We start from the raw sequence: 12,228 nt of genomic DNA, 5'->3' as shown, positions 1-12,228 counted from the left end.
GCTGTGACAGGCCACGGAGAAATGTCACACTGGGAATGTGGTAGAAGTCATTGTTGGTCATTCCCTTTGGCAATGGCAGGCTGCAGGGTCATTATGAGGGGAGAAGAATGGACAGAAAACTCACTACCAATAGCTACTGGCTTCTGACAGGCCTGCAGAGGAGAACATAAAATTGAATTACACTTTAGATTCAATAATAAACATTTGAATATGCTCCTGCATCCCAGCTGCAGGAAACATGCACATGGAGGAAACAATAACACGATTAAGAAACAAAGATGAACTACCCTGACAGCAGCAGATGATTTTATGAGCACAAACAACACACTGGCACTAATGTGATCACTGTACTCCTATTCACTTGGAGCACCGAGCAAGTTTCACAATCTGCATAGCAAGTCAAGTTGTAGAACAGATAAGATAAGTGGTGTCAAATTTCCACAAGCTCAGCAGCCAATGACGAAGTTTGTTGGCTGACTACACCTGTATTAATGTGCACACACTCTGGCAGTTTCCATGATAACAAGGATCTTGGAGAGCGAGCAACAACATACCAGCAGAGTATCGAAACAACTGAACAACTCATTTAAATGTAAGTTCACCTCGCAGCCAATATTCTAGATGAGTTTTGCTTTTGCTTACTGAAACTGCACATTTGTTCCCTACATGTTAGCTCCCTGCATACTTTTGTACTGTATGCCTTTTTATTGCAAATAGCTGGGAAACATAATGAAACTCAAATTGTTGCTATTATTATTTTTAGCATTATTATGGTAAGAAATGCAAACTGCTTATAAGTGTGGTGGCTCTGTTTTTAAAGTACAAGTCAAGCGTATAAAACAAAGCGTTCTCATCGGGACACCAGTTAATAAGACTTCAGTTTCTTTTCTTTTTTTTAAATATTACTTTACATATATTTTTTTTTAATTTCTGTGGGAACTGGTCATTCAAATCTAGACAAACGACTCAAGGGAGGCAACAGAAGTGTAAGCAAAACAGCTACTGTAAGCTAAACCTCAAGAAAACGAAGCACTAGCCTGCTAAAAATAAAAACAACAGGCAGACTGTAACTTTTCGCGCAAGCGACCTTTGAATGTTTGTTAAGTACAGCCGAGCACGATCAAACCAGGTGGCGCCAACTGGTGCGAAAGTATAAAGTGCATTTAAACACATTGAGATATTAGCGATTTTCCTTTAAAAAACAAAACAATAAAGCTTATGCAACATACAACTGGACGAGGAAAAGCTTAGATTCAGGCTGAGCTAACACACCTGTGCTGCAGTGGCGCGCGCGAGGCTGTCAATCAGCCGCGCGCGTGTGGTCGTAATCAGTGGCTGAATAACTCCGAGCCAACTACCTGTCTGATCACAAGTGCTGTATGTGTTTTGTTTTCGCTCCCCTCCCGTTGCAGCTTTTAGTTTCAGTTTAAACAAAACCATCATTACCAAACCGGGGGCAAGTTCTTCTTTGCCACATTACGTTTAACCCCCACTCGTTTTCAGGAAACTCACTTCTTGACAACTCTGAGGAACAAGAACAAGAGAGGCGAAGGTGCTTTCCGCCAACTAAAACTCCAAGTGTTCAGCTAGTAGTTTAGCTCTAAATGAGTTGACAGTGAATCCCCCTTGTAGGTCAGGGAGACAGAGAGAGAAAAGAAGAAGCTTGCCCTGATCGTGGCCTACACAGCAGAAAAGGATTTCCTGTTACACACTCGGCCCCCGCGATTTGCTCATCTGATCGGTTGACGTCTGCCGTGAGTCCGTCACTTTAAGGGATACAAAAGGATATTATTACAAAAAACCCTCCATATTCCACAGTCGGAGTGTGTGTTTTGAAATGGTCTGTCTCTGGCATTGGTAGGTCACTGGATTTTTAAACGTTTCACAAGGTGCGATTTTTAGTATTCAAATACTACAGGAAATCAGCCAGCTTCACAGTCTTATCATCTTTGCTAAGTTCGTGTAGATTGTTGTATACCTGTCATTTTAATTATTATTATTTCTTTTGTTTTTGTTTTTATTTTTTTAGATGTTGATTGAGACATACTTGACTCTTAACAGTAGCTGATCACGCAGTGAGTCAGCATCAGTACTGTAATTTTATCATCAGTTCAAATCAGCAGGCTTCTTCCATAAAGAAACAGGTGCTTTTCAAAAAAAAGAAAGTTTGATTTCTTTTTTCCTTTCTTGGGACACCTCAGCAACCCTTACCTCACTTTCTCTGTGTGCCGCTTTCATACCAGTGCGAGTGAGTCTGTTTTTTGTCTTAAAAATTAATCTGCAAACAAATAACAGTGTCTTTTCCCCACTGTTCTTAATCAGGTTGCTTGCAGGGCTTGTCAGAGGTAGAGCACAGGTATCAAATCTTGATCTTGCAGAAAGTTTTTGCTCACAAAAAAAAAAAAAGACAGTAAGAGAGAGATTTTGTGTTGCTTGTTTCCTGACAATGCATTTCAGATAGGTTTGATTTTGAAAACCCTCGATGTGACCAGGATAGGTCTTGTGATAGTGTTAACAAAACAGAGAACAACAGCTCTGTCTCCATCAGATAAAAGTAAAGCTGAAGAGTATGTGCCCGGTGTACTGTTTGTCCTTATTCAGGTTGTTGATGCCCTGGTCAGAGCAAAGGTTAAAATGCAGCTGCATTTTTTGTTTTTTATTTATTATTTTTTTTAAACATTTTTTTTGTGCAGCTGTGGAATTATACCTGCTCATTCCACTGGGTGCTACCCGGTTTTATGTTTTTGCACACAAACACAGGCAGAAAGGGAGGCCAAATACAGGATATGAGTCTCTAAGACGGCGGAGCCCCACAGCCAGTCACACACTCATATCCTCTTAGTTGTTTTGCTCTTAGCTGTACGACCTGATGCTCAAGAAGTCACCCACAGTCTAACACTGTATTGGAAATAGCTGTGTAGTTGTCATACTTGTTGTCTGGATTTCTCACTGGTATGCACGGAATCGACTGAGTTATTGTGAGTTTTGCTTTATGTGATTCTTTTTCTTTTATCATTACTTTCATTGTCACTTTGTTTGTGGTCCAGTGGGACTGCAGTATGCTAGAGAAGGGAGGGGGGGAAAAAGGAACTGCATCAACTTCACTTAGATAAACAGCTGCTGCACCGTTGGCAGAGCTGAGTAAACATTTCAATAAAAATATTTTCAGTCTTCGCCGAACCAGAATAAGCATCCACTTTTGGGAAAATAAATGGCGAAGAATAACGAACAATCTTGGTGCCTTTCCTCTTCCACGCACGCTCTCATATACCAAGTTGGTTTAAGCTATGACACATTATCAGAATGATGGTGAAGTTTTTTTTTTTTTTCCTTTTTCGTTGCAGTTGTGTCCTATCGTTCAGTTTTTCTTGTATTTGGTTTCCTGTTAACACTTTACATGGAAGAAATTCTGATATTTTTGCCCACTTTGATTGTTATCGTTCGTATCAGAGCCTTGTCAGGGTGCACAGTGTAACGAGCAGAGGGCTGCTATCTGTGCGAGCAGATAAGAGATGGTCGCCACTGCAGTTAAGTTTATGCACTTGCACTAAACTTCTGTTTGTGCATCTGTTTCGCTGTTACAGATGAAATTGGATGGGTTGGAAGGAGTCAGAAACATTTGTTCCAAATTAACTCTGGTAAACAAGATTTTTGGTGCTCTTAGGTCTGCTAATGTGGCTAGACAGGTATGATGTTCGGGGTTAATCCTGTCAAACTGCATTAGGGGAACTGAAACAAAACCAAGACATATTCCCCCTGCAGCATCAGCAGCACAGTGTATATGCCTGTCATGCAGCACAGCACTGTAGTTTGATGATTTGTTGATTTCTTCATTTATTGTCTACGATCTTTGCGCCTGTAGCCAGACGGCAGCTGGCATATGCACTTTACAAGCTATCCCCTGGTTATTATATGTGGCAAATTGGGTGTGGTGTAAAAGAGCAAATTCAGTTGTAATTCAGATATGCAAGAATATATTACCCAATTTGAAAAAAGGAGGGGAAAATGGGGTAAATATTATTCAGGAGCTGTTTTGATAGAGAAGCAGTGGACTGGGATGATAAATATTTCCAAATTGGATCAGCTTATTATTTTGCCCAGTGCGACTCTGAAAAGCAAATTGGATACACAGAAGGGGATTGTATTTGCAGCTTTTTAGGTTGGCTGCGTTTGGAGATTTTCTTCAGCTGTTTATGAGGCCTGCACACAGCACACTCCCGCTCAAATCAGTTGTGTGATTAACATCTCTTTTCCAATATAATCAGCCCAAATACTTCATGATGCTGCCCTACATTATAGATATTTGTCTCGCATGAGAGACTACAGTTTTCGACTGGCATAACAGTATTTATAGATGAGATTATACATGGCAGAATTAAGTGTTGGGTAGATCTCTCATTAATCTGTCCAAAACCGTATTGCATAAAGAAGTGATGTCTGCTAATCCCGTTTCTTATTGCCCCTGCATCTTATTCACTTTCATTTACCATATTTGGAATTGGTGCTACTAATCAGAGATCATTGTGGACTACTTCCTTAAATTGTGCTAGTGTAGGATATAGTAAGTGACTAAGTGCTGGGGTAGGCGCCCCTTAGTGTTTCATAATCTACACCTTCACAATGCAGGTCACCTCAGTTCTTCCCTCACAGCTAAGGAAATAAGCACACAATGGGAAAGGCTAACAATGAAGGGGCGCCAACTGTGTAACATGTGACACAAAGGTCAGTGGGAGAACTGCAGTGTTTCTGTGTACAGTATTAAACGCTGCATAAATGACTATTGGTTCCTGACCGCATGCCAATTTTTGAGTGACTGAACCGCACCATGAAGGCTACATCCGGGACACTGAGTGGGAGAAAGGTCATTCTCATGGTTTTTCCATTTAAAAATATCTGCATCCACTTTGTGTTGGACACAGCTGGGGCTTTGTTTGGCACGTCAAGAACACCTGCGTTTCACATCTACATGGTTTTAAAAGGGAATGGAGATGGCGTTTGTTTTTGGGCCCTCTGCCATGAGGAAGTTCCGACATGGATGTTTTTTTTTTTTTCTCCTCCTCAAAAATAACAACGTACCATACGAAAAAAACAAGAACACCATCATGGAAAATGTATTTGTCACTCGGTGTCAATGACCAGATTAAGGTAGAAGGAAATGAAATTAAACTGAGCTCATATTTGTTTCCCCTCCAATTAGGATGACAATAGTAACCTAATGCTTGGCAGGATGCACTTCTTGCGTCAATTACAGATCAAATACATCGATTACAGTAAATGGTACACAGAAGTTCCTCTTTCTATAATACCTTCCATAGATGGCAATAAATTTCAAGCCTATATGGTCTCTAAGGGCTTGTCCTTTTCTTAACTGGTCTTCTGTCATCTGTTACTAAGCAAACTGAAATGCAGTTAGAAGCTAAATGAATTTCGGGCCTTTGGCCTGGCAGGTTTCTGGATTATATGTGTGTTGTAAGCGTGTATGCTGTTTATCCTTCTATGCTCCAAGTCACCTACACAATAGATTGTGAAGACATAGCGCTTCACAAAGCTTAAAACCTTCTTTGATAGACTGAGCATCAACACTGAATGAGCACAAACATGCAATGTGTATAAAATAATTATAGCTGCATCTGTAATAAAAAGGTTAACGTGGTGGCAATAGCTTTAATAAACATCTCCAATGCAATATCAAGGCTGTGGGATATATTATTAATGCAATGTTGTATTGTAGCAGTAAAATAATTTTCTGTATCTCCACAGTTTCCTTTTTGTTTTGTCAGTGAACCTCTTCCTGGACGCCTTTCTTGCTCAATCTTGTTTTCTTGCCTTGGTCCAAAGGCTTTGCATGAGGGTTGGAAAATGTTGAATAGGCACTTGTTGCTAGCTGAGTGTGTCAGAATTGTTAGAACGTTGGGGTTTTTTTGTTTGTTTGTTTCTTCCTTCTGTTGGGTATCATGGGGGGGGGAACGCCTGTTGACACCACCCATCTAGGATTACAATCTAGTTATGCACGCATGCCTTTAAAACTTGTTAAAGTAGCACAAGAACTGCCTGCCTCAAAATTTGTAGTTTTCCACTGACTAGCAGCACTCAGAATGCCAGGCAAGACCCCAGTAATAGACAGCGCTTCAGCTTTCAATCTCACTCAGTCTCTTAACCAAAAAACACCAAGATTTCACACATATCAGTGACTGAATATTAATAGCAGATATTTTTAACTTCGTGTCCTTTTTTTTTCTTTTCCCCTGCAGCATTTGAAGATGATGCGATTGCTGTTTCTATGTCTGCTGCTACTTCTGCCAGCTTCTGCTGCTGGTAAGTTCTCATATCTTTGACTCTTTCAGGTGATAAGCATCTAATCAGGGTCTATGCATCCCTGTGCCAGCTCCTGTTTTCCTCAACTACCTGCATATGTGTATGTGTCTGTGTCATCCTCAACAAGGTTAATGCGTGCAGTCACTGTTGATTTTCTTTTTTTCTGCCTATTGGACACACTTGAACAATAATAAGTAATAAAAACATGCACGGTGAAGTTTATAGCAGCAAGCCCATGGCTGTGCTTTCTCTGATATGGAAGATGTCATAAATGAACAGGTGACAGGAGACTCTGTGACGTACATGAAGTACAAGTATGCAGTTAAACCGACTGAGTCTTCATCTGCGTGCTACACCCTGAATGCCTCCTTTGATATCACCAATAACTGTTTTGAATAATAAAATGTTTGAAAATGTGTATCTCACTGTTTCAGCTCTGCAAGCATTTCGTAACTCTTCAGAACTTGAAGGATCAGCTGATGGTATGTAAGCCATATTTTGTCCAGTAGTACTTTTACTGCATCGCCTATGGAACAAATTGTTTTTTGCAGCCTGTCACTTTAGGAATCAGTCTGACACATTAATTCATTTTACTTAGAATTAAGCACTCAGATCAGCAGGCCGACCACACCCGTGCATGACGGTGAATGGCCTATTAATGTGTTTTGAGAAGAATTACTAGGCTTAAATATTCTGAAGTCATTTAGCTGCTTCAACGTGTTTTTCATGTGCTGTCGTTGTCGCCTAAGTGTTGATCCTTGTTTTGACTCCGGGTAAGCGTAGTCAGAGGGAACAAGTGATTTATTTATTCATTCCCCCCTTGTAAAATAGAAATATGATATGAAATAGAATATCATTAAAAACATGATATAGCTGTATAAATCAGCCCCGTGTGTAATGGTGGGTTATAATTTTCCATATCTATCTCCACTCCTTGTAATTGTTGTATGGTGGCTACCACTTAAAGCGCTTCTTCCTCATTTAGAGTTTTATTATTTGCTCACAGTTGAAGTTGTTTTTAAGGCCGCGTTGTTCTTGTTTGCAGTCTTATTATTGTTTAGTGTTCTCATAAGGTTTAGCTTCCCTGTGTACAATATTGATTCTTGTTTATGGTTTTCATTTTTTCCTCTTGGCCTCAAACTGATTTTATATTCCCACCCCTTATCACCACCACCTCCACCACAACCACGATCAATAGTGTTGCTAAAAGATTCAAAGTGTTGTCTGTATCCTCACTGTTGTACAATTTAAGAACTCTTACACTGTTAATATAAGAAGGCGGTCATAGTGAGAACCTGCATTTCTGCACTGACTGAACAGACGTCTCATTTGTCCCTTTTTTTTTTTTTTTTTCCGCAGACCTGGATGACGAGGATTTTGTGGAACGTGGTGAGTTTGTTGCCCTACTCTGTGTAGTCTCTATTTCATACACATGCACTATACTGACAGCTGCACAGAAACCGGTATATGAAGGTTATGGCCTCTGTTATTGTCAGTAAGTCTGTATAGTATATAGGTTGTTCTACTCCACTAAGCTGTGGCCCCAGTTGGCTTTTAGCTCCCCTCAACCATTACGGCCTGAATAGAATCAATTAGCTCTGTAGAGGCGGCCCTGTGGATTGTGCTGAAAGGCCAATGAACACGTCAACATCTCCGTCATCCTGTCGGTCAGCTAATCAACACTGGCATTCTCATTCTCTCACCATCCGTTTTTCCGTCACTCCTCATCTTCGCTTTGATAGACATTTGATAGACTTACAGATCTGTTTACAACGGCCTGCCTGCCAAGTGGAGAAGCAGCATTTCTGAAAATGGCTACAATTCTTTTTGAAGCCCCAAGCACTCTCTTTTCCTCTCCTTGTAGACACGTGTACATAGGCTTAAATCTTTTGTTCATTTCCTTTAAAGTGCATTTAAATTTCTCAAGCAGCACACGAGTCAAAATGTGCAGATAAATTAGGGAAATTTCATTTGTGAAGGAAAGTGTGTGTGTGTGTGTGTGTGTGTGTGTGTGTGTGTGTGTGTGTGTGTGTGTGTGTGTGTGTGTGTGTGTGTGTGTGTGTGTGTGTGTGTGTGTGTGTGTGTGTGTGTGTGTGTGTGTGTGTGTGTGTGTGTGTGTGTGTGTGTACATTTTGACATTTCTATTTGTAACTTTCCAGAAGCTTCAACCAATTTGAATCTAAATGCTGGGCCAGGCAAAACCACTGGTGTGGAGGGCAACAGTGGTAAGAAGTATCTGAATTGTAATTATTTATATATAGTAATGTATGAAAATGATTTTAAATGTCAACATTTGCAAGTGATTCATAATGTCAACGTGCTGATTCCTTTTTTTTTTTTTTTTTTTTTTTTTTGGGTCTTTCAGATGAGGGCTACATGATTATCATAGTTATAGCGGGGGTGGTGTTGGCTCTTTCGGTCGCAGCAGTTGTCAGTAAGTACTCTATGTTTCCTTGAAATAAAGCCTTTTGCATTTCCACAGGTGACAAATATATTCCTTTAAAGCCCTCCGGTGCTTGGCTGGAGTCAGCATGGTTTCTGTGTGCTTTGTGAAGCTTTTAATTCTTAAACAAATGTGAACTTTTCTCTTGTGGAGCGTTGACCTTATTTGTTTTCTTTCTTTTTTTTCTTCGTTTACTTGCAGCCATATTGATAGTGAAGCGCAAGATGCAGCAGCAGGAGCAGGGGTAAGAATTAGACCATTTTCTGACTATTTTCTTTGCATCTTTTATGTACTTCAGTGCTCAAGAAAAACACCGTATGCATATTCTCCTTATGTCCGTTGTGCATACTGTGGCAGCATTTTTAAAAATTCATGTTTTTCTTTACCCTAAGTCGGCCTCCGAGTAACAAAACCAGTCGGGTGGGTAACAGCTTTTCTGACTCCCTTGCCAATTTGTCCCATTTAATCGAACTCGTCAGCTTGAAAACTAGAGAAAAAACAAAATTGTAAGCTGCATCCACCCATTTGAACCTGTCTGGACTTGCACAGCAATTAGTAACACAGTCTGAGTCCTACGCCACCACCAGTGAACACACCGCACCTTACCTTTTTAGCAATCAAACAGTAACCTTAAGGCAGGGCCCCTGGGTCTATATGACCGAATGGGACAGGACTTAACCTGTTCAAAAGCTTACCTCATGAGCTGAGGCCTAAGTAGACACCTCTAGTCAGAAATAACGCAACAGGGTAAACATGAGACTGACTCAATGACAACAGTTGGCCAACGGCAATCAGACAGCAGAACAGCCTAAACCAGTTAAACTGAGAGACTCTCTCTGTTGTTGTTGTTGTTTTGGGGTTTTTTTTTGTCCTCCTCTGCTGGAGAACATTTTGCAGTGTAATCAATTTCTTTTGTCCTGGAGGTGTTATGTAACGTGTTGTGCAGGTTGGGTCACAGGGGTCATAGAGGTCAAATCGGGCTTCAAAGATCTTTAAAGCAGCAGCGAACAGCTGTCGCAGAGCGGATCCCCAAGTCGAAGTGCAAGGGTTAAATTCCTCTGCAGGATTACTGGCTGCCTCCTGGGGCTGCAGTCAGCTCTGGCAGTGTTTGGTGCTGACTGATCGCTCTGTTGAAAAGAGGCTTAATCACACAGCAACCTCTGGCTTGTTGGATCAACAGTGCCTTGCCAGGTTTATAAGTCCCACCTGGGGATGAGCTGTGTTCTGAGGTGATGCAGTCACTGTGCACCTGTCAAAGCCCTGTAGCACTCAGCAGACATGCCGTTTCCTGAACTCCGCCACACAGAGACACTTCTTGTGCATCTCCAGACGTTTTCTAAAAATACCTTTAACGGTGAAATTTTGCTTTTAACCTGCTTCACCTCACCCCCTTCTGTGGTCTCTTCTCTCTCTCTTCCTATGTCTCTCCTCAGGATCTACTCTGTGCCAATAGAACAGGACCACAAAGGGTCTGTCTAGTTCCTGGTCTACAGCTACAAGCCCTATAACACACAGGCAAGAGAGGTCGATGCATCAGGAAATGTTATCTCCTACTCTTTGACTTAGGACAGCTAGACTTCTTGGAACAACAGCCTGCTTCTGAATGTTCAGTTCATTCCTCCCTCCCACATAACCTCCTGTACATGCGTAGCATATGCAGTATGTTTTTTTGTTTGTTTGTTTGTTTTTTGTATACTTTTGTGTTTGTCCCAGTCATTTGTTCTGTACATACACATAATTTAGCCTGGGACTTTTGGAACACAGTCAAACCTTCTAATTGGATTCTATTTGAGGAATCCAAATCAAAGCCAGTGAATGTGGCTTAAAGCTCCTTTTGTTGAAAGGGATAATTTAGCACAGCCAGAACTCCCTGATTTTTTTTTTTTCCCCCTTTAATTCCTGAGACAAGAAATTATTCCCAACGACTATGCAGTGTAACTCTGAGAGACCCGTCTATGTGAAATGGTTGTTGAGTGAGACAAACCACACTAATCCAGCCTAAGCCAGCCTCACGTTCATTCCTATTCACTTGTGTCACATTTTCTCCTCCTGGCCCATTAGGAATGACAGGAGGCAACAAAATAGGAAGATAAAAACCCGTTCACTGTCTTCTTAACTTCCAGTTACAACAGGAGAGGGGGGAAATACCCCTGAAACAAGTGGAAATGGCTAGTGCTAAAACCTTCCTGCACTGCCACAAATTAATCAACCACCATGAATGATGATGTTTTCCAATCCCCTCTTCTTGAAAGGCTTTCACTTTAGATTGTAAATAGCTCTCTGAATGCTGTGGAGAGTTAGATTAATGCCTCCCACACTGTTACAGAGAACCTCGTTATGAGGGAGGGAAGGATAAAATCTCAAGAATTAAATAAAGTAGGATGATTGGGAAAATGCCAACAATGCCTTTGTTTCATTCATACAGAACACACAGTTTTCTCTGGTTTTATGCAAATCAACCTTTTCGTGCTGTGTGCAGGAACCCTTTCTATCCAAGAATCTAAGGTGCCGGCTTCCCTGGTTGTTTGTCGGCAAAAGGGAATCTGTTTTCCTTGTCAGCTTTCTGTCTGTGCCATCAGAAGGAGCACTGATAATGGAATTAATAACACTGGGAATGACTATATGGAGTTAAATAGCGGATATGCCGAAGCAGCGTCTCACTTTTCTCTTCCACTAAATCTTGCAATATGTCTTGCCGCTGGGGAGCGGGCCTGGCTGCCATCCAGACCCGAGAGCAAACCCCCGAAAAAAAACAAAAAAAAAAAAAAAAAACAACTATGCAATCAGGTCCTTATCAAGGATGTGCACTCCCTATTGGTGTGTGTGTGCTGAAGTGCTTTCGTTAAAAAAAAACAAACAAACAAACTATGCTTCCCACTCGATGTAACCCAGATGTGATTATTGTTTGTGCGTTTTGTTTTTACTGTGCCCTGCGCTATTGTTATGTCTTGAAAGTGTAGCATTCCCCTGTAAGCCTTCAATATCTGTCAGCATTTCAAAAAGAGGACAATTTGAGGGAAAAAAAATTGCAGCACCAAACATTTCACTCTTCTCTGTCTGTCAGTCTGTCCCTTAGTATTTACTGATTCTCACTTTGTAGGACGAGCATAGCACATTTCCAAAACCGATGTAGAAAGCAATCGGGCTCATGCGGAAACCCAAAGAGTTATTCAGCACCAGCACGCTGCGTGCCTTTTAAACAAATTCTGCTCAGGCTTTACGAGACTGAGCAGCTAACTGTTGTGACTCTATTTGTGTAAAGCAAATGTTGCTGTGGAGCTTTTTTTTTTTTTTTTTTTTTTTTTCTCTCCTATCTCAGTGATGTAAATGGAAAGGGTTATGCTAATATCTGTTTTTTTAACTACTGATATATTTATCTTTGTAGGCTAAAAGCATAGCGAAACTGTGCACTTAATCTTGCTTTCTGATACACAGTATAATCCATGTATTTACAAATGTACACAGCAATC

General features: G+C 40.9%; 1 protein-coding gene across 3 annotated transcripts; it reads left to right on the top strand.

Moving 5' to 3' along the window:
* The first annotated feature begins 507 nt into the window (after positions 1-507).
* Positions 508-11,533, top strand: LOC146377548 (uncharacterized). 3 transcript variants are annotated; one of them, XM_084943830.1, is made up of 8 exons: positions 508-592; positions 6,252-6,315; positions 6,750-6,797; positions 7,675-7,704; positions 8,475-8,540; positions 8,681-8,749; positions 8,960-9,002; positions 10,192-11,533. In XM_084943830.1, exons 2-8 carry the CDS (start codon positions 6,261-6,263, stop codon positions 10,235-10,237), a joined length of 357 nt encoding a protein of 118 aa, XP_084799956.1. In that variant the 5' UTR covers positions 508-592; positions 6,252-6,260; the 3' UTR covers positions 10,238-11,533. The 3 variants fall into 3 exon arrangements, with proteins under 3 accessions (XP_084799956.1, XP_084799958.1, XP_084799957.1); XM_084943832.1 differs by lacking the exon at positions 508-592 and adding an exon at positions 599-1,857; XM_084943831.1 differs by lacking the exon at positions 508-592 and adding an exon at positions 1,898-2,978.
* Positions 11,534-12,228: the final 695 nt, after the last annotated feature.

Source organism: Perissodus microlepis, chromosome 11 (genome assembly GCF_051167445.1).
Source record: "Perissodus microlepis isolate ML-2025 ecotype Zambia chromosome 11, ASM5116744v1, whole genome shotgun sequence".
In the NCBI taxonomy this organism is placed as follows: Eukaryota; Metazoa; Chordata; class Actinopteri; order Cichliformes; family Cichlidae; genus Perissodus; species Perissodus microlepis.
The sequence above is the reverse complement of the archived record's forward strand: the minus strand, read 5'-3'. Positions and strand labels throughout refer to the sequence as shown.